This window comes from Epinephelus lanceolatus, chromosome 19 (genome assembly GCF_041903045.1).
Source record: "Epinephelus lanceolatus isolate andai-2023 chromosome 19, ASM4190304v1, whole genome shotgun sequence".
Taxonomy (NCBI): domain Eukaryota; kingdom Metazoa; phylum Chordata; class Actinopteri; order Perciformes; family Serranidae; genus Epinephelus; species Epinephelus lanceolatus.
The window spans coordinates 13,925,229-13,946,775 of NC_135752.1; the positions used below are offsets into that span (position 1 = coordinate 13,925,229).

General features: G+C 41.9%; 1 protein-coding gene across 1 annotated transcript; it reads right to left on the reverse strand.

Moving 5' to 3' along the window:
- Positions 1-12,828: 12,828 nt before the first annotated feature.
- Positions 12,829-21,412, reverse strand: LOC117270099 (urea transporter 1-like). Its single transcript, XM_078161925.1, has 10 exons — positions 21,240-21,412; positions 16,497-16,613; positions 16,177-16,366; positions 15,848-15,976; positions 14,903-15,032; positions 14,744-14,812; positions 14,470-14,617; positions 14,085-14,219; positions 13,952-14,001; positions 12,829-13,850 (listed from the first exon to the last, which is right to left on the reverse strand). The coding sequence occupies exons 2-10, from the start codon at positions 16,606-16,608 to the stop codon at positions 13,584-13,586; spliced, it is 1,230 nt and encodes a 409-aa protein (XP_078018051.1). The 5' UTR covers positions 16,609-16,613; positions 21,240-21,412; the 3' UTR covers positions 12,829-13,583.
- Positions 21,413-21,547: the final 135 nt, after the last annotated feature.

A 21,547-nucleotide genomic window follows, 5' to 3' on the forward strand; every position in this document is an offset into this window, starting at 1 on the left:
TTACTCTTGACAGTAACTAACAACTGTATCTGTCAGATAAATGTTGTGGCGTAAAATATACAATATTACCCTCTGAAATTTTGAAATGTAGTAGAAGTACGAAGTAACACAACATACTCCTGTACAGTTACTTTCCACCACTGAGTAGCACAGGAAAAGAAGAGTTAAGATCTGTTTTTGAGGCCCCTGTTTTGTTGTAGTGTTGTATTGGATTGCATTGTATTCTAGGAGTGGGGGAGAAGAAATTGTGCTTGTTATTCAACAGAATTCAAAACAAAAGTGCAGCCAATTATAACCCTAAACAAATACCACACTGATTGACACTCCGAATGTGTTAAGGTTTATTTTCTGAAGCTGGAAATTATTTGGACTCAAACTGTTCTGTTAATGGAGTTTTGCTGGAAAGTTCAATGCGCTTTACAGAGGCTTTATTTATTGAATGGTTTCTCTATCCATTATGTTGTGCAGGTGTGCATGTAAATGTGTCCACCCCCGCAGTTCTGCATAGCAATTATGTATAGTGCTACAGACAATAGATGCGAACCAATGCAAATGAGCCATTTAATATCCAACAGCTGTGGAAGAAAATGGCAGCTTACAGTTATGTAATTGAAATGTGTTAAAAACCTTGTGTTGTTTGGTGAGTGTTCACATATCTTGCTCCTGCGAAAGATTCGAGATATCACCTTAAAATCATGTTGACTGCCTGAAGGATGCTGATTGCCTTGCCAGAAACAGTAATTGATGTGGAAGAATTTGTACTGTCAATCTTCGTTTTGATAAAAAGTACAAATAAACTCAAAGAGACTGAGTTCCTGTTACTTGAAAATATAAGTTTTATGACAACATAAATCTGATATCAGAGAAGCCTTTGGCACAGCACATGTGCACGGACAGAGATAGAACTCAAAGTACAGAGCAATCATTTCAACCTTGTACAGTTTCCATCCCACATCATTCAATCAAGGTGGACCTTTTATCTTCCAGACAGCTCAGGAGCCTCTCAACCAAGTGGCAACCTCAGGGGCTAAAAAAAGAAGCCAACACGTAAGTGCTGAAAACTGCAGTTCCTCTAATGGCCACTTGAGGCCTGCTCCAAGAGTGAGTCAGTTCTCATAGACCCCCATAATTTCAACATTCATGACAACTGTACTGGGATGGGTTTTTATATAACTCAAACAAATGCAATATCCTGAGGTAAAAAGCTAACATAAACAAACCAACATCGCCACCACAATGAGGCTGTAAAGCCGCGTTTGGTGTGATGAATTTCTGTAGTCTCATTTAGCCACTTGTTAGCAACCGCCTTTAACGACACGAAAAAGCTTCAGAATTCACGAGTAGTGTATTTACTGACATGTTTTCTGTTGTAGAACAGAACATGTAAGTCTCTTCAGCTTGTGTTAACCACATACCTTATTTTTAGCCATCTAATCAAAAACTAATTTAAAAAAATCCATTTAATTTTAGGACAAGGGGACAGGGAGTGCTAAAATGCGAACTCATTTCTGGGTTTTAGGACTTAGACAGTTTTAAAACCATAGTCATGCTAACCAAGTTTTATAGCAGCTAGCATTAACATTATCTCCACCCTCTTGTCCAGATATGGTCACTTCTGGCTCCGAAAATCCAAGATGGCAATGGCCAAAATGCCAAACATGAGGCTTCAAAACAGGAGTCCACAACCAATAGGTGACATCGTCCATCCGACTATGTCCGTTATTTTATACAGTCTACGCTCTCAGCACAAAACATGCCAAGTGCTAAGGGCACTGATGCTTCACAAGTTAACTACATATCCATACACAAATGAAAGATTTATGAGACACAGAATACACTATTTCTTTATGATCATTCTAGAGTCTGATGAGTCCATAATAAGGGATTGTACAAAAATGATTAAAACAAAACCCTTCTCTCAGTAACTTGGCCCTGTTAGAAATATGTGCATGGAACAATAATCTTTACACAGCCCAAGTCACACATCAGAAGTGGAATTATTCCCCAGATTCCTCAAAACACAACAAATGTGTTGTCTGTTGGCAGAACACTCAAGCTGCTCGCTATCGCTGAACCAACAGCTATCAAATGAACACATAGTACTAGCTCGCTCATTAGCAGAACAGGTTTGATTGTGCTAAACATACGTTATATCATTGGATACATTAACTCTACATGATACATTTAAGTTCATCACGGTTCTGGTAGATGCAGAATAAAGCAAAGATGACTATTGGGTATTGAAGAAATGACACAGTGTATATAGATAACGTTTAATCCCTCTTAATTATACAGATTGTTTTACAAGCAGTTGTGCAGTATAATTATAGTTATACCCGTTTTTCCACCAAAATCCGTGTGTATATGTGTTTTTTTTTTTAACAAAATCCCGCTAAAAATAGACAACAGACACCTTTCCCTTTGTCAGTAGACCATAGCCGTGCAGACAAGTATGGCTCTCTCGTTGTTTTCCTGGTGTGTCACGATTAGTAACAGCAGAAAGCTGCCTGGAGTCCAGTAAAAAGGGTGGTTACTTCTTTTTCATATCTGTCATACCATGTCATGCCAATCTCTCTTTCAAACTTGGTGCTGACCAATGTGCAATGATGTTCGAGCGCTACTCAGATGGAGATGGGTAGAATTTGTGGCTGAGAGGTTACCAACAGAGGCGATATGCTTCATAGCATTGCTCTGAAATGGGGGCTAAAACTAGCATCTTGATCTGGAAGTCCAACACTTTCTCGTTCTCATCCCAACTCGTCACAAATCACCGCTTGGTCAGGAGACTTTCATGTCTACATATGACATGATACGTGTAATCATGTGTCTGCTGTTGATGTTCTGGGACACTGTGAATTTACACTTGTTACATGCGTTGTGTCTTCTCAAAATACTCTCCAGTTTTCACAGGGGGTGTAGAGTTTCTTCTCGTTAGATATATAAAATCTTTTTCAAAGTAAAGTTACAATGTTGGTAAAACACCTTGTATTTATGTTTATTTCCTTGTGCAACAAACACACATGGTTAGATTTAGAAAAAAATATGATTTAGCTCAACATTCGTATGGAAAGCAAACACCAGACTCCTGGGTGAAAGTCCAGTTTTGTTGGACCCATCCACTACCCTTCCTGCCAGCAGTATAGGGACTTTCCAGCTCCTTTAGTTGTGTTGATATCTTGCGATTTTTCAAACTGACACTGTCCTGTAGTGTTAATAATTGACACACCACTTGTGGCGGTATGATATCCAGCTGTATGATACGTACCATGCCTCATTATACCGTTGCGAAAGATGCCTTTTTGTGTTGGTGTCTGATGCTGAAATCACTGACAAAGCAGTAGTATCTGATGAGTTGGGAATAAGAACAGGCTGGGAAGCCACATTTCCATCCCTGCTGATCGGAGTCAATTGGTGCTAGAGCCGATAAATACCTGACTACTGCAGAGTCATTTGTCCCGCAAGCAAATGTCAGTTGTAACCTTTCCCGCTACAGACAAAAGCTAGATGTCAGTGAGTCTTAATAGGTTTTTGTCCAGTGGGAAAAGGGGCTTTAGATAGTTGGCCTTTAAAATGCACCTTTATGATCTTTTCAGTAAAACCCACAAGAAAAAGATGAAATTAAAAAAATCTTGGCCAAGAAAATAAAGAAAACAAAAGATCCCTTCCTGCTCTCCCAAAATACATAAATAAATCCTCTTTTCTGACCCCCCCCATTAATTCTGTACAGTCCCTAACCAGGAAGATCCTTTAAAGACAAGAGAGGAAACTGGGGATGATGTTTAAGATGAATAGAATAAGATATTTAAAAATATCTCACAGTCCCACATAATGTTGTTGACTCACAAACCATCACCACATGAAGGCCACTCTTGATGAAATGCAGCAAGTCATCTGCTTGAATGCGCTTTTACAGTCATTGAAAAGGAGCCAGTATTTCTATTTAGAGATTATACTACAAGATTACAACACAGAGTCAACTCTTCAGCCGGCAGTGCAGCCATGGATATGGAAATCAGTGTCACGGGGAGCATACATACATGGCAGTGCTTCCTCCTCTGTAATGCTTCATACATCCAATGGGGGATGGAGTTTCCTGGGGATTCTCCTTTCGTCTTACAGGAAACAGCAGACAAATTTGGTCTGAACATGGTGTGCCAGGAGCGTCATGCACCAGATAGCAGCTCTTACATACTATTCACAGATTGAGCGAGATAGAGTGAATCACAACAGCCTCTTTCACAGCATTCATTCTTTCCTGCCCACGGGAACAGTCTGACTGTGTTCAGCCTGTTTTTCACACATTCACTCTGTCTCTCTCATAAACACATACAACGTCGCCTGTCAGTCTCCGAGAAATGAATGCTAATTAAAGTGCCAAGCTGCACCGACACCGTTATTGTTAGGCGGCGAGAAGGTGGACAGCTTACATGCAGCCCAGTGTTCTTGTGGTGTTGTTTGGTCTTCTCACATGCTCAGTAGTAACTTCATTGAACAGCTATTGTCTCAGCTTTTGTTCGTGCCCCCGGATTTTAACTAGAGGGTTAAATATGTGTCATTTTTTGTAATCAAATATGTATTGTTTTATAACTGAAAATAAAATGAAACTCTAGTCAGTAGACTGTTCCCTTTTTGTCTGCTTTTACCAATACATACTATGCCCATATAAGCTTTCACTAACATTTTGTAGGGGAGTTGTGAATCAGTACATGCAGACTCACCTCCATGGTATTCATGCATGCCAACTCTTAAAGCTGTAGTTGGGAACTTTTAGAAAAATAACTGTCATATTTGCTGAAACTGTCATTGTGTCTACACAGAAGCAGGTTAGATGATGAAGAAAAAATCATGCTCCTCTCCCCCCTTGTATTGTACCTTTCCACACCTTAACAAAAACAACTAATCAGAGCTGCGGACTGTCTAACGCAGCTGTCAATCATGTCAATCACTGCTCATGAACTGCAGCCAAACTGTCAAACTAGGCAGCGATTATCAAATATGAATCATGTTTCTGTAATTGCACTGTCTATTTTTTTTGCCTTAGATGTTTTTTCAGAAACATCTTTTAGTGTTCTGTTAAGATGTTAAAAGAGAGAGAGCTGGTCTGGCTGCTGGGTCAGACACTTTCTCATTTTACAGCTAAACAGTACACTAAAACATGTCTCTGAAAACGTGAGGTGAGAAATAGGCAATGTAGTAACAGAATCCTGATTCATATTTGCTTAACGCTGCCTAGTTTGACTCGCAGTTCACGAGCAGTGATTGACAAGATTGACAGCTGCGTTAGAGGCTCTTTGGCTCGGATTGGTTGTTGATGATTCTAGCGATTGCCATTAGAAGCAATAGGAGGAGGAGGAGGAACATGATGTTTTTTTACTCCCCTTTTAGAATATATTGATAGTTTCAACAGTTAGCCCTGCGATAGTTTGGCGACCTGTCTGGGATGTCCTCCACCTCCCGCCCAATGTCAGCTGGGATAGGCTCCAGCCCCCCGCGACCCCTAACAGGATAAGCAGTTACGGAAATGACAGTTTAAACAAATCGGACAAAAAGTTATTTCGTAATAGTTAACAATTCTAGCTTTAAGTAAAAGAAATGAGTAAATAAATAAAAGCAGAATTGCCCCCCAGCAAGATCCAGAGTATTAGAGCTGTAGCCATAATTTTCAGAGGGCCAATTTCTCCCAAGCAGACACCCCACCCATTTTTTTAATATATGGACTTATGAGTCCATATATTAAAAAACAATTACTGGATTGATAGCCATGAAAATTGTAGCAGATATTCATGGTCCCCCAGGGACAGTATTGTAGTACTCATTTGGTCTTGATTGATTGGTTTTGGTCTAGAGATCTGTCCCAAGACCACTTTTTGAAGGTCTCTGTCTCAGACTTGACTGCATTTTTACTCAGCCTTGTCTTGGTCGTAGACAAAGAGGACTCTGGATTTAATTTTTAAGACCAGTCAAGACCACAACTATGTGGATCTCACTAAATTGCCTGTGCAAAAACAAGCGTTGAATAAAGATGGATAAGTTGATTTCAGATCCTTAGGGTTTGTTTCTATTTGTTTCCTCATATAAAACAAAGGACAATTCCAGCACATAGAATTCACCCGTAAAATGCCTTTTGATTATTTTATCAAGACATATCTCATGGTACACTTATTCACATATATATTCAGCATATGGCAATAAAGGAGATGAATAAAGAGGCTTCATTTGTTTTCTGTGGGTGTTTCCATGCATGTGGAGCATTCAGCTCAATTTGAGGAGTGCCTTCATTTTCCATGCCTGTGGATATTCTCATTCATCCAGGTCATAGTTATCTCAAGGCAATTGAATCGAACGCAACTGGACTTGGTTTTGTCTTAGAAGACGTTTCACCTCTTATCCAAGAGGCTTCATCAGTTCATGCTTGTCTGACTAGGCTGGAACTAGTCTGACAAACTGGTGTGGAAGCACCACGGTTGTCACTGGAGTCGTTAGAGTCACATGAGGCCATTTGTGAACGACCGTTGTTTTTAGAGGTTAAGTTGTTAAGATTACTGGGCAAGGATGAAAGGACAGCATTATAGGTGGGGGATAGGTGGTGTCGCAGACCTCCTCCTCTATTGAGAGATGGCTTTTCCAATTTCACATAGATGGCTTCTTTTACACCTCTTTCAAACCATCGGTCTTCCCTGTCCAAAATGTGCACATTGCTGTCTTCAAAGGAGTGTACTTTCTCCTTGAGGTGTAGATAGACAGCTGAGTCTTGCCCTGACGAGTTAGCCCTTCTATGTTGGGCCATGCGTTTGTTTAGTGGTTGTTTTGTTTCACCAATGTACAAGTCTGGGCATTCCTCACTGCATTGAACAGTGTACACTAGGTTGCTCTTCTGAGTGTGTGGTGTACGGTCTTTTGGGTGTACCAGTCTTTGTCTGAGTGTGTTACTGGGTTTGAAATACACAGGGATGTGGTGTTTGCTGAAAATCCTCCTGAGTTTTTCAGATACCCCAGACACATAGGGGATGACAATGTTATTGCGCTTGTTCTTTTCTTCCTCACCCACCTTGTTCTTTCTGGAACAGGCTGCTGATTTCACAAAGGTCCAACTGGGGTAACCACAAGTTTTTAGAGCCTCCCTCAGATGTTCATGCTCTTTCCCTTGGGCCTGAGTGCTGGTAGGTACGTTATCAGCTCTGTGTTGTAGGGTCCTGATAACACCTAGTTTGTGTTCCAGTGGGTGGTGAGAATCGAACAGTAAGTATTGGTCTGTGTGAGTTGGTTTCCTGTATACCCTCTGTCCTCATTACAGAGGACAGAGGCCTCTGTCCTCTGTAATGTGCACGTCACAATCCAAGAAGGGCAAACTATTCTCCTTAACATCTTCTCTTGTGAACTTGATGTTTCTGTCCACTGAATTGATGTGTTCAGTGAAAGCTTGTACCTCTTGAGTTTTGATTTTAACCCATGTGTCATCCCCATATCTGAACCAGTGGCTCGGTGCTGTTCCCTCAAAGGAGTTCAATGCTCTGTATTCTACATCCTCCATGTACAGGTTAGCCACAATGGGAGATACCGGTGAGCCCATGGCACAGCCATGTTTCTGTCTGTAAAAATTGCCATTGTATTTGAAATAGGTAGTGCTCAGGCAGAGCTCCAGTAGTTGGCATATCTGGTCTGGTCTGAGCATGGTTCTGTCGTGGAGGGTGTTGTCATGTATCAACCGTTGCCTGACTGTTTCCAAAGCCGTGACACCACAGCAATTACCTATAGTTGATCTGATCACAGCTACAGAATCAGCTATAAGGAAAAACAACTTGACAGAAACCGAAGCCGAGCAGCTTAGGTTAAAAGTGTCAGCAGCTCTGTCCAGTGCTAAGCCCCCACCCTCCAATCTCACTACTGAGGAAAGGAAAGCCGTGGCATCCCTGAGCAAGGATCCAAACATTACCATCCTTCCAGCAGATAAAGGGAGATGTACGGTAGATCTCAACACATCTGACTACCACAACAAGGTCTCTACTCTTCTCAGTGATACTAACACCTATGAATCGCTGAAATGAGACCCAACGAGTGGATACAAGAAAAAGACATCTGACTACCACAACAAGGTCTCTACACTTCTCAGTGATACTAACACCTATGAATCGCTGAAATGAGACCCAACGAGTGGATACAAGAAAAAGACAATAAAATGCCTACAAAAACTACAGAAAGAGGGCACCATTGATCGCCTACAATATCACCGTCTGTACCCCCAAGATGCCATCCCGTGCATATATGGGCTCCCCAAGATTCACAAAGAAGGGGCCCCCCTCAGATCCATTGTCAGCAGCATTAACTCGGTCACGTATAACATTGCCAAACATTTAGCCAACATCCTGGCTCCCTTGGTGGGCAATACGCCCCACCATATCCAGAACTCCATAGACTTTGTGAACAAAGTAAGAGGTTTAAAAATGGATCCAGATGATACCATGGTATCCTATGATGTGACTTCCCTGTTCACTTGTATTCCAACCATGGAGGCTTTGGAAACAGTCAGGCAACGTTTGATACATGACAACACCCTCCACGACAGAACCAAGCTCAGCCCAGACCAGATAGGCCAACTACTGGAGCTCTGCCTGAGCACTACCTATTTCAAATACAATGGCAATTTTTACAGACAGAAACATGGCTGTGCCATGGGCTCACCGGTATCTCCCATTGTGGCTAACCTGTACATGGAGGATGTAGAATACAGAGCATTGAACTCCTTTGAGGGAACAGCACCGAGCCACTGGTTCAGATATGGGGATGACACATGGGTTAAAATCAAAACTCAAGAGGTACAAGCTTTCACTGAACACATCAATTCAGTGGACAGAAACATCAAGTTCACAAGAGAAGATGTTAAGGAGAATAGTTTGCCCTTCTTGGATTGTGACGTGCACATTACAGAGGACAGAGGCCTCCACATTGGGGTATACAGGAAACCAACTCACACAGACCAATACTTACTGTTCGATTCTCACCACCCACTGGAACACAAACTAGGTGTTATCAGGACCCTACAACACAGAGCTGATAACGTACCTACCAGCACTCAGGCCCAAGGGAAAGAGCATGAACATCTGAGGGAGGCTCTAAAAACTTGTGGTTACCCCAGTTGGACCTTTGTGAAATCAGCAGCCTGTTCCAGAAAGAACAAGGTGGGTGAGGAAGAAAAGAACAAGCGCAATAACATTGTCATCCCCTATGTGTCTGGGGTATCTGAAAAACTCAGGAGGATTTTCAGCAAACACCACATCCCTGTGTATTTCAAACCCAGTAACACACTCAGACAAAGACTGGTACACCCAAAAGACCGTACACCACACACTCAGAAGAGCAACCTAGTGTACGCTGTTCAATGCAGTAAGGAATGCCCAGACTTGTACATTGGTGAAACAAAACAACCACTAAACAAACGCATGGCCCAACATAGAAGGGCTAACTCGTCAGGGCAAGACTCAGCTGTCTATCTACACCTCAAGGAGAAAGTACACTCCTTTGAAGACAGCAATGTGCACATTTTGGACAGGGAAGACCGATGGTTTGAAAGAGGTGTAAAAGAAGCCATCTATGTGAAATTGGAAAAGCCATCTCTCAATAGAGGAGGAGGTCTGCGACACCACCTATCCCCCACCTATAATGCTGTCCTTTCATCCTTGCCCAGTAAGCTTAACAACTTAACCTCTAAAAACAACGGTCGTTCACAAATGGCCTCATGTGACTCTAATGACTGCAGTGACAACCGTTGCAGGAGGAGTTTCAACTACTGTCGTTGACACACCATTGGAGCACTAACGAACCAGTGACATCATTGGCCTTGTGAAGACCTCCCCAGAGGTTAAATACCTGGGTGCTTCCACATCAGTTTGTCAGACTAGTTCCAGCCTAGTCAGACAAGCATGAACTGATGAAGCCTCTTGGATAAGAGGTGAAACGTCTTCTAAGAAAAAACCAAGTCCAGTTGCGTTCGATTCAATTGCCTTGAGACTTCATTTTCCATGTTTATCATAAGTGTGTCATGTTGTGTGGGACTCACACTGATCTGGTCTTGGTTTAGGTGGTCTTGACTACAGCGCTGAGGGGGAATGCAAATGTCTGGACTTCACTGGACTTGCAGACTCTTGGACTTTGCGGGTGCACTCCCATAGAAGTCTACGCGTGCTGAGAGCTGTCCAAATCCACAACTCATCCAGTCCACGAGGGGCTTTCTGAGACTTCACGAAACTTCACTGATTGAATTACCCACAATTCAGTGTGATACAGACATGATGTTAATTTCTCCAACTGTGGACCAAAAAACCCCAAAACGTATTATGAATGTGTAAAACAATTACTGTGTTAAAATGCTAGTTGAATCATGTAAGTCAGAAATAATATTCGACTATTATTATACAGAAATATTCAGAAGTATAGACTACATTTTTATCATTGCAGTTAACCCTATAAATCAGTGTCGTGTAATGCCAAATACATACAGGTTAGGAAAACTGTCTGAATGATTGTCTCAGGTAAAACAATCCTCAGCCTTGGGTTTGATGTGAGGAGTATGACAATCACATAAGGCCAATACTGCAGCCATCACTATGTTTATGATTGTAGTTGCCTTGAGGCCTGTCTATTAGCGGCTTTTATAGCCTCGCAGCCTCGCAAGGCTTCTTTTTTTAGGCTTCTTTGCCTTAGTTTGACAGCTTTAAGCGTGAAAGGGGGAGAGAGACAAAGGGCCGCAGGTTGGAGCCGAGCCCACGGCCGCTGCGACAATGACATTGCCCTTGTACTTGGGATGCCCGCTTTACCCACGGAGCTACTGGGCACCCCACACTCTCGCAAAATTGATGTGATGACGGTGAACACGTCACAGTGCAAACGACTGAAGTCTGCGAGGGCTCATTCCACAACACTCTTAGTGTTGTTCACATTTCATTTATTCAGTAAACTTCTCAGTTGTATTTTCTGTACCTTTCATTTCTCAACACGAAGGTCTAAATGCTGTTTCCACCCTTGCCAAGACTAAAGCTCTGGTGAAAAGATTCTCAGTCCTTCATCATTTATTTATTTTGTTTTTGTTGGCCTAAAACTAGTCAAATCATCCAAACGAACACCCACTGCGAGGACTGGCCAAATGATGGATGTCCAATTTATTCCAACCTTGCCTAACAACAAGTACTACAACTCTATCGACAACAACAAATCTATGTTATTGTTGGATGGTCAAAGAAATTGGTTGTTTGGTGTGCAACCTTCTCTTATAGGGCATGAGTTAACACCATGATGACACTCATCATTTATAGGTTTAACGGCAGAATAAGAACTCACTCTGGGTTGCGACAAACCCCAAATTTCCAGAAAAGCATACAGAGAATATAACGTAAGTGTCCTCGATTGTATTATTGTATTATTATTTATTGTTACAACTACTTAAAATTGACTGACAACTGCTACATTTCACTGAAAACATTTTTCATTATTTCATGTGACAAATCAATTGAATTCAGTATTAAGTTTATAGTTTTTGGACAGAACGCAGTGATGTAACTGCTATTGATGACCATCTGCGCAGATCCATGTGGCGGAAATGATGCACATCTGCAGAAAATGTTCTACATGTTCAATTAGACATCACTCAAACTAACATTACAGGCAGAATGGTGACCAGGCAAAATAATGAGGTGCAGATATATTTCAACAAAATAAACAAAATGAATGTGCAGTGCAAGCTATATAAAGTCAAATTCTTGATCATAGCTAGTTTCTACTGTCTGTGGAGAGCAGAGAGGTAGACTAACCCCAACACACATCCAGTGTTTCTCTTGAGTTATCATTTCTGACCCCATTCTTACGTTCAGTTATTTTTTGGTTTTGTAAGTACTCTATTATGATTTAATGTGAGTTCCTGATTATGGAAATTACTCCAAATGCCAATCCCACTCACCACACCATTAGTATGTAGACATTTGGTCCACTTCCCCTGCTCTTGTGCCAATTATGCTGTCATTATTGTCATTCTGTTGGTACTAACCCAGTTTTAATTACGCTTATGAAATACTTGGCCTCCTTTTCTTAAAAGATAGACACAGGAGTAGACAAACAGCCAGTACAGAGACACAGGCACTGGCATACTATACATGCAGGTGTATGTGTGAACATTCTCAGGTTCAGCCCCGTCTGTCTCTCCTTTGTTCTGTTGTGTGGGAGCAGTGGGTGCCGCCTGTAGGGGACTCTGCAAGGTGAATCATGCTGCTGTGAGCACACAGCACTGGCACAGAGAAGGTGACACAGGGCAACACTTGTTCTGTCCTTCAAAGGTCGCCGGATGAATCAACGTTATGTAAAAGGCCACCGAAAATCCACTTACTAAGGTCACTCTTACACAAAGGTTGATAAGAAGGAACATACAGGCAGCATTGAGGAAAGTTTCCTTCTGTAATACCCTCAGAATATTAAGTAGAAATGGTTTATTTGACAAGATGTTGGGGTCCAACAGGGCAGAGAGAAAAAAATAAGCACATTAGACATTCAAGAAAAAAAAAACTGTAATAACAGCTCATGTTTTATCACCAGTCAAGAAAATGAGATGTTCTCATTTTCGACTTGTTCCCCTCTCCCTCGTCTCGCACCTTCTCCCCCGATGTACTGTCGCTCCCACACATGTCTGGGAGTGTGACTGTTATGTGTAGCACTGGCTAGACTAGAGCCATGTGCCTCGGTACAGCAGATACAGACACAGACAGACAGACAGACAGACAGATGGCAATAAATACATGCAAAGATTTACTCATAAATGTAAATATAAATGCAGACCCAGACAGAGCTCGGTATACCTTTTATTAGCTGACAACTCGGTGGCTGCATTTCGAAGAGATCAAAATCTTGTTGCTGGAGGAAAAAGGAAGAAGGGTTGTCCTCAAAAGAACTTACGAGGAAACATAATAGCAGAGTGCATTTAAGGACAGCGGGGAGGAAGCAGATAGGCACAAAGGAGAGGAAAGAAACCAACATAGAGGTAAAGAGAAACGATAAAGGGGACAGATTGGAGTACAGAAGGGAGTGATGGATAGTGGCTGGCAGAGAAAAGGGTGTTTTTGCTGGGGCAGCCCTTTATGAAACCTCCCCTACAGCTCACTGTCTGCACTGATGAAATGCTCTGCTGCATTTTAAATCAACTCAAAGCATCCATTGAAACTGTGCTGCTGAGAAGGGAGGAGAGTCTGTCACTCTTTGCTTTGTAATGACTGTTAAAAAGAATAACACCACAAGGCTACATTTAGTTGATATAGATGTTATACATAATCACATTTGTGCAGTCAAATCTGCTCAGTATTTTCCACAGTGTTAGTACATGCATCAACAGTGGGTCTGTCTTTCCTTGGAAAGTGCTGCCCTCTGCTGTGTGGAGCGCTGCATGAGAAAATATTTGCCATCTAGATGATATTACTCACCCCGGTGCCAGCCATTTTATATAACACATATTGTTATGTAAGGAAGAAATGCCAAAACTGTACATTACCACCATTCCTTTTCCATTTCCTACAATTTAATTCTCATAACTTGTAGAGCATCGCCTCTAATCACACAGATTCACTGCAGTCCTTGTCCACGACCAACTGGACATTTGGCTGTCCGTTCCCTTTCAGCGTGGCCTCTTCTTGGCTGCAGCTCTGCTGACTGCGCCAAGCTTTCTCCGAGGCCTTTAATTGTCTCTGGTAGCGCCGGTTTTCCTCGGGGTAGGAAACCACAGACAGAGGCAGTCTGCAGATGGCTGGGATCTCAGAGGAAATGAGGAGGAAGATGAGAGTCGACAGGCAGAAAGGCCATGTGCAGGCTGGTAATGCGAGCTGAAAGGGGATGTCATAGGAGAGGGGAGCATGACACATGTTGTGAAAGACATTTGTGTGTCCAGATTATGGTTATAGAATGTGATTTGGGAGGAACTTACCACAGACATCAGTTTTGAGATCGCTGCCATCACGTATGCGCAGAAAAGTGCTAGAAGAAAACACCGTAATGAAAATCATTTTCTGTGCGGCTACCTGAAGGAGGATAGCGATCATGCTGTTTGCTGATCTTACCACATATTACAGCCAATAGATGGGTTTGCCATGTTAGGACATAGAAGACTCCCCCAATGGCAATGCAGGATAGGGCACTGTTGTATCCCCACAGCCCAGAGTAAATGTCCTTGTGAGGCGCTGCAAGAGCAAATCCTGTACCATACAATAGAGACAAGCTCAAGATTCACCATGAAATTCAATATTAAACAGCAAACAATTGCACAAATGTCAGATCTGAAAACTGCATCAACAACATACACAGGCTGTACAGCATTATTTGAGAAAACATGCCATGGTTCATTCACCATAATGCCATGGTGCCCTTTGAAAAAGCCTGAGCTCCCGCTGTAGCCTCTCAGCAGACATTATGCATATTTTTATGCAGATGGGAGAATCTCTTTACCAGAGAGCATGCCAGCAGCAGAGCCCCACATGGCATGAAAACAGATAGTTGGTGAGGAAAGCAGCAGGGCCAGAAGGATGAGACCTCCTGTCCAAGGACTGTCGCAGCCATACACCTGGCCCACACCAACTGGCACTGACAGGAAGAGCTGCAAATGGAAAGCCTCCATTTACTTACTTTTATAAAAAAAAATAATGTATGCAGTAAAGCCACTCTTATCATTAAGACGGTTGATTTTTAAAGAGCTACTGGACCAATAACATTACTGTTATACTTGAGATATATTGAGGCTGTCCATGGTGTTATTAGGAAGGTGCAGATGGTGATTTGACTGAAAATCCACCTGAAATTGCACAAGAAAAGATTACATTATCAAATGTAGCTAATCATTGTGTATGTGCATCATTGTTTGTATAGCAGGGCTGTACTGTACCTCTGGGAAGTAAGGGTGATTGGCTCCTGTAGCTGCAACATGTAGACACACCAAAATGTTAAAGGGCAGGGTGAATATAGGGAGGTCCCATTTGCTGGAAACTGAGGACAAAGCACTGGAGACCACCGGGCTGTGAACAGAGGAAATGGTTACCTGATTGGACGGAAAGGCAAACTAGAACATACTGACATTATGGTACCCTCGCCTATGTTATTTATGTTTTCCTTAAGGATGGAACTGTATGTACAAAGTTGAACGTTTGTACAGCCTAATTTAACTCTGTGAATTACTGTTTCAACCAGCCCACTCCCAATGCGTCAAATGGCGCCCAACACCGACACAAAGAATCATGTTTTTAAGTTTATAATGCCGGTGGATGACATCAGTTTAAAACACTGCCAGTAACAACGTAATGTAAGAAGCTGAAAAGACCCTATAGGGCGGGCGGGAGGGACGGTGGATGGGTGGATCGGTTGTCTGTCTCTATGTGTCAGCCCTGCGATAGTCTGGCGACCTGTCCAGGGTGTACCCCGCCTCTCACCCAATGTCAGCTGGGATAGGCTCCAGCCCCCCCGCGACCCTCAAGAGGATAAGCAATTACAAAATGGATGAACCAGCAGTGGTGGGATGGTGATTTGAACGGCCTCACTGAAACAGATTTCATCAAAAATTTGTAAATTTCAAGGACTACTTTTAATTACATATGTCAGTTCCTCTCCACAAGACTTTCCTGGCAGGACACTCGGTGCAGAATTGTGATAAATGAACGCAGCCAAAAGGTCTGGATTTTCAGGGTTCTTGTTTTAAAATACAAAAATCAGACAGTGTTTTCCACCTACTCACAGAGTTGGATGTTTGCTGGCTAGAAATGAGAGTCTGCTATTGTTTCAAGTTGAAAAGTGTGTGCAATCAAACGAATCGAATGAAGTTTAGGGGAACACTTACCACAACATGGACATGAACACATTTGGCAATAACAGCCACCAGTACCAGCTTCCTTTGGTGGAGAAAACAGCCATCAGTATGCCAACCAGGGTTCCATTGTAGCCATATAAACCCGCTGATATGGCTTTCCTGCGGAGAATGTGACAGATGTGTAAAACACATTAAAATGAGAAACACACTGTGAAAATAGCACATTGTGAAAACTAAAGAAATGTGTAGCCCCGGGGAGTTTAAGTGGAAGAGACAGCGATAATGACTTAATGGCAGGATGAAAATGTTTGGTTTTTTTAACGATGAAGTCAAACAAACATATGGAGATGTAATTTGACCTGTTTTGTCCCAGCAAGAGTGCAGACACTGTGGACACAAAGGTACCCAGCAGGCCGTTCAGAGCCCACCAAGGGTCCTGCAGGAAGAGGCCGGCCGTGATGAGGAGCCCACTGACAGGGTTGTTGACGAACATGACCTGGGCCACCCCTCGGAAAATCCAGTCCACTAGTTGGATTGCCAAAACCTGTCCTGTCAGAGATTGATAGTGATGTCATTTGTCATCACCTGAAGTACATTACAAAAGGCTTAAACTGAACCTATATTAAATTCTTAAGCACATTCACTCAAAGTGTAGCTGACATGACCGCTCATCACCTACTTTTAACCCAGTCTGCACAGAGATGCATGTCCCCGGTGAAAAGCCCGAAAGCTCTGACGAGGACGGAGCGAGCTGGAGATTCTTCATGTGAAGGCTGGTTGCTGTTGTCCATACTTGCTGTCAATAGAGTTTATTGAAATTTTAGTACAACAATTTGTACAAAACAGGCTTTTAGTAAACTACAAAAAAGACACAAAATTGCCCCAAAGAGACACAAAACAAACACAAAGAGACACAAAAGCACCAAAAGATGCAAAATGACTACAAAGAGACGCGAAACCACCACAAAGTCTGTGTGTCTCACTCCTGTGTTAGAGAGGTGATGGGCCCTTCTGTATATCTGTGTCCAGGAGCCCATTCATTCATATTTTGCCCATGACTATACTATATACAGTACTGTATCTGGCCACTGTTGCGATTGAAATGTTGTCAGTCGGTCCTTCACTCTGGTCCAGACTGCAAGATCTTAACAGCTTTTGGATGTATTGCCAATAAATTTGAAACAGATTGTGACCCCTGCCAAGCTTTGACATAACTACAACTCAACAAAGCCAGCAGTTGGTGCCATAACAGGCTGGTTTATTACACTCAGTGAGTGAGTAATAGCAGTGACCTGCTATTAATTCTATAAAGGAAGTTTAAAGTGGAGGCATCTTGCTGCAGGAGTGTGGTGCACCAATCAGAAGGCTGATGCACTGGAAGTATACTGGCAGTGGATAACCAAACACCACACACAAGATAAACCCTTTTTTCCCCAACAAAAAAACACACCAACTACACATATTAATCTCATTCTAACCACAGGTTAACACAGCTTGATATTAAGATCCAGTGTGGATTTAGGGGCATTTATTGGTAGAATTGGTATATAATATTCATAGCTATGTTTTCAGTAGTTTATAATCACCTGAAAAAAGGGAATCACAGTGTTTTCATAACTTTAGAATGAGCCATTTATATCTACATACAGAGCGGGTCCTCTTCCACGGAGTCCTCCATGTTATTCTACAGTAGCCCAGAATGAACAAATCAAACACCGGCTCTTGATAGGGCCAGTGTTTCCTCTGACATTTTTGTGTTTCAAATAGGCCATCATAGTTCCCCCACATGCTTGGCACATGGGAGAAGTTTCAGTTTTAGATGCCACTAAATCATACAAACTGGACCTTTAAAAAGGAATTCTCATACTTTGTCACTGCCAATACACCAGGACTGTTATGACCCTTTACAAAGGAAACAACAGTTTCTTGGCAGACCCACCATTCTGCAATAAAAACCTGTAATAAATACCTCTAGTTTGTAGGATTTAGTGGCATCTAGCAGTGAGTTGCAACATTGCAACCAACTGAAACTTCTCCTGTGTGCCAAGCGTGTAGGAGAACTATGGTAGCCAACGTGAAAGCGTGAATGGCCCCATATAGAGCCAGTGTTTGTTTTGTCTGCTGTGGGCTAATGAAGGACCAACAAACTCCGTGGAAGAGGACTCACTTTGTATGTAGCTCATTTGTAGGTAACAAAAACACAATGATTCTTTATTTAAGGTGATTATACAATAATGAAAACATAGTCATGAATATTTTATTCAATTTCTGCTCATATATCCCCCTGAATCCTACACACTGGACCTTTAACAATCAAATAATCCTATTTAAAACACCAAGAGTTTGTTTGTCATAACAAAGAAGCATATGGATGGGAGCAGGAATGAAGCTGACACACCTGTGCTTCATGAGCCCCTTAACAGTTCAGGTGCTTTCACCTTAATTGGCCAAATTTTGCCTGGGTGTTAGTGTGCCCCTACTCCAATCTAGTCATGGTCCCCAGAGGATGAATCTTAATAACTCTGATGACCCTCTGACTTTTCATCTTATAGGGTGCCAGGTGAACCAATTTTCACGTTTCTAATTCACAATGAAAATAAATTGATTCACACTGGTAATTTCTTTTTGTACTATGAATGCAAAAAATGGGCCAGAGTGCATTAAAAAAAAATCAGCGAAGGATCCCCTTGAATGCCCGACAGAAGCTAAGCCCAGAATGTGCTCAAATCCTAGAAACTGGCCTCTGGCTTGATGTCATTTTGCAAAAGTGGACCCCGGGCACAGGGTTAGTTAAGTTAAGTATCCCTGGTCTTGTTTTTACTTATCCTGTGACATATCTCAGTATATTTATCTATTGGACAGATTGGCACTTAATTTTGTAAACACTCATGGTGCACAGAGACTGTATCCTTTATCTTTGGTGATCCCCAGACATTGGTGGTTTTAGTAAAATGTCTCAACAAATGTATGGATGATTCATCTGGCAAAGTACAGCTTTGCCTTGGCTGAAGACTCTCAGTCTTATTCTGCCTCTAAGCTTCTACAGTCCACGTGTTCATTAGACTTAAAATATTCATTTAGACCTTGATATTGTCAGATATCGACATCCACCCTTCCCCTGTAACTCAGAAATAGACAAGTCGACGCCTTTCTGCCCACAAACTAAATGTGAACATGATTCCCTTCGCTCCCTGGGGTGGAAACAATTCCGACAGAGAAGTGTGAGCTAAAATCTAAACTTCACTGCCAGTTTGCCACGTCGTTTTCTATTCTTTTTATTTTCAGATTTTTTTTGAAGAAGTGATCAAAGCAGATTTCCCAAAGAGCTTCCCACTGTTACCGTCAACATCCACAGTCACAGTTCTCTGCATGAAAGCCTGGGTGTGTTTCTGTTGTTGAGTGAACGGTGAACCTCTTGATCTTTCAGCTCTGTCTGCAGCCTCTTTTCTTCTGTGCCACAATACTTCTTAAGAATTAACAAATATGGAAGCAGCTGAACACAACTCTGCACTAACTCTTGTGATTCAATGTTGGATCGAATACAAAACAATCAGTATATTACCTTGAGGTAGCTCAGACCATGATACTGCTATCTTCGAGCCATCATATTGTTATGGCTTTGCAAATCGTGATTGCTTGATTATTGTCTTGTTTTGTGCTGTTTCCTTTCTTTGTGCATTTTTGATAGCACCCTTGGGAGTTGCTTTTTTCTCACTCGGTGCTGGGGATTGCTGCTGTGGCGCACAAACTGTGTACACACACACTCACTGCCTCTTGAATACCAGGGTTAGTGTTTATTCATTAGGATAAAAATAGCTCGTTGACTGGCAGTAGTGCCCCCAGATATGGCTGGCCAGATGGGGCTTCTAAAGATCTTGGGATGGCAACCATAACTGAATGTCATGAATTTGATTATGCTGTTGTAGTACATAGGGAAGTTAAAACTATGTCAATATGAGAGTTAAGGAATCACATACTGATACATTTTTGTTCCTTATTTTCCATGTAATAATATTGATTATTTGCTGTGCATAGACTAACACCGGCACAGTTAATATTTTGAGTCCCACAACAATCCTGTCTTTATGTGTTATGTATCAGTACATGTCTTAGGTGATTCATTGTTCAAATAAGCTGGGTGTCCTTTTCTTAAAAAAGACAAATATACAGCTTTCCTTTGAAGGAGTACATTTATAGTAAGGAACAAAATATTTACTGGAAACAAGCCTTCTCTAGTTTAGGGGAGATTCATGGCTACCCACAAAACCCATTTTCATTCAGATACCTTGAGGTGAGAGTTCAAGGACCATGCCAGTTGTTCCTTTGCCAAAATTTAGCCCCCTTCCTGATAAGCTATGCTGAATTGGTTGGATGCCTTAAAATCATACACATTACGCGTCTTTAACTGCCTGGAAAACGTGAGGTCAGGCACTGGACATTACTTTTGTGCCTTTTTTTGAGCCATCTTCCAAGAGCGCAGCGGCAGGTTGCGTCTGAGGTTGCTAAGCAACCTTTACAAGCACCGTATCAAAGCATATTTATCTTAAATCCTGAGTGCAGAGCTGATCTTTTTCTGACTGATATTTACAGAAGAAGAGAAAGATAATTGTTGGCTGTGATTGGTTGTTCCTTGTAACATGATGTGCGGTGCACGCTGCTGCCTTCCAAAAGTTGAACTCGGTTTATCTCAAAGTGTAGCCATCGCTCCCTGAAAAATGGGCACTCAGGAACGCGTGCACACTGCTCTGGCAGCGCTCTGGCATTTGAGCGTGCCTGCCATGCGTCTACATTGAAAACAGTGAACTTGAGGGTGCAAAAAAACTAGTCTAGTTTCACAAGATTGCACTACCTTTGCACTGGCTGAAAAATCAAGCCATAGCCCCTTAAAGACATTAAAGTCTGTCTCAAATTATCTTAGCTAGGAGGAACCAGTTGGGAGAGCTAGTGAGGGGTGCAGCAATTGTATTGGGGGACCAGGCCCTCCCACCCTCTCCCTCTTGGAGGCACCGCTGTTGGGTGGTGGCAGCTTGTCTAATTTTATGTAAATCAATTTTTTCAAAGGCCACCTAAACTCTACAGTGACTAACCAACATAAAACAGTGAGTCTAGCTATTCAGTCAATCAACCAATAAATCAATCAGTCTATAGATAGAGATAAATAGTCTTGTCTCAGACAAGCTGCAAAAATCTAGTGGTCTTGGCTGATGTAGTAATTTCTGATTCATTACCGATCAATAAATATTCCCAACATACAATCAAGTAGTAAAGAGTGGGCATATATTGTGCTGTTATTGAATTTCCATTTCCATCTTATTATTTCTTGTTAATACAATAGCACTTTCAGTAAAATGAAGCTGCACTTTATCCAAGTTGAGTCATTTAACCTCTTATGTAAGAGAAATTAAAGGATTTTTTTTCTTACCTCTGTGAAGTGAAGATGAATCACAGCTCTGTTATCTACCAGCTGAGTTAATGAAGGCGCACATACTTGATTAAAGAAAAGCCAGATATAAAGGAATCTGCATGATGTTCCATAGCCTCTTCGTGTCTATATTAAAGCTTCAAACTCTCTTCATCTTTGTCTCTTCTCCAGGGGACCTCCTGCCCTGAGCAAGGACCAAAGTCTCTCTATTCATCTCAGCAGCTAATCAGGGGGAAGAATGTTCTTATTAGGAAAGTATTTCCTGCTCAGGCAAAACAGTGGCCTTTGTTTCTTTAGTATCACCTTCT

Bases quoted from the DNA above. Each gene is read 5' to 3' on its own strand.
- LOC117270099 (XM_078161925.1), bottom strand. From the start codon at position 16,608: ATGGACAACAGCAACCAGCCTTCACATGAAGAATCTCCAGCTCGCTCC. The intron at 14,002-14,084 runs GTAAGATCAGCA...GTTTTCTTCTAG, and splicing joins TCTATTGGCTGTAATATGTG to CACTTTTCTGCGCATACGTG. The intron at 13,851-13,951 runs GTAAGTTCCTCC...ATCCCCTTTCAG, and splicing joins TCTCAAAACTGATGTCTGTG to CTCGCATTACCAGCCTGCAC.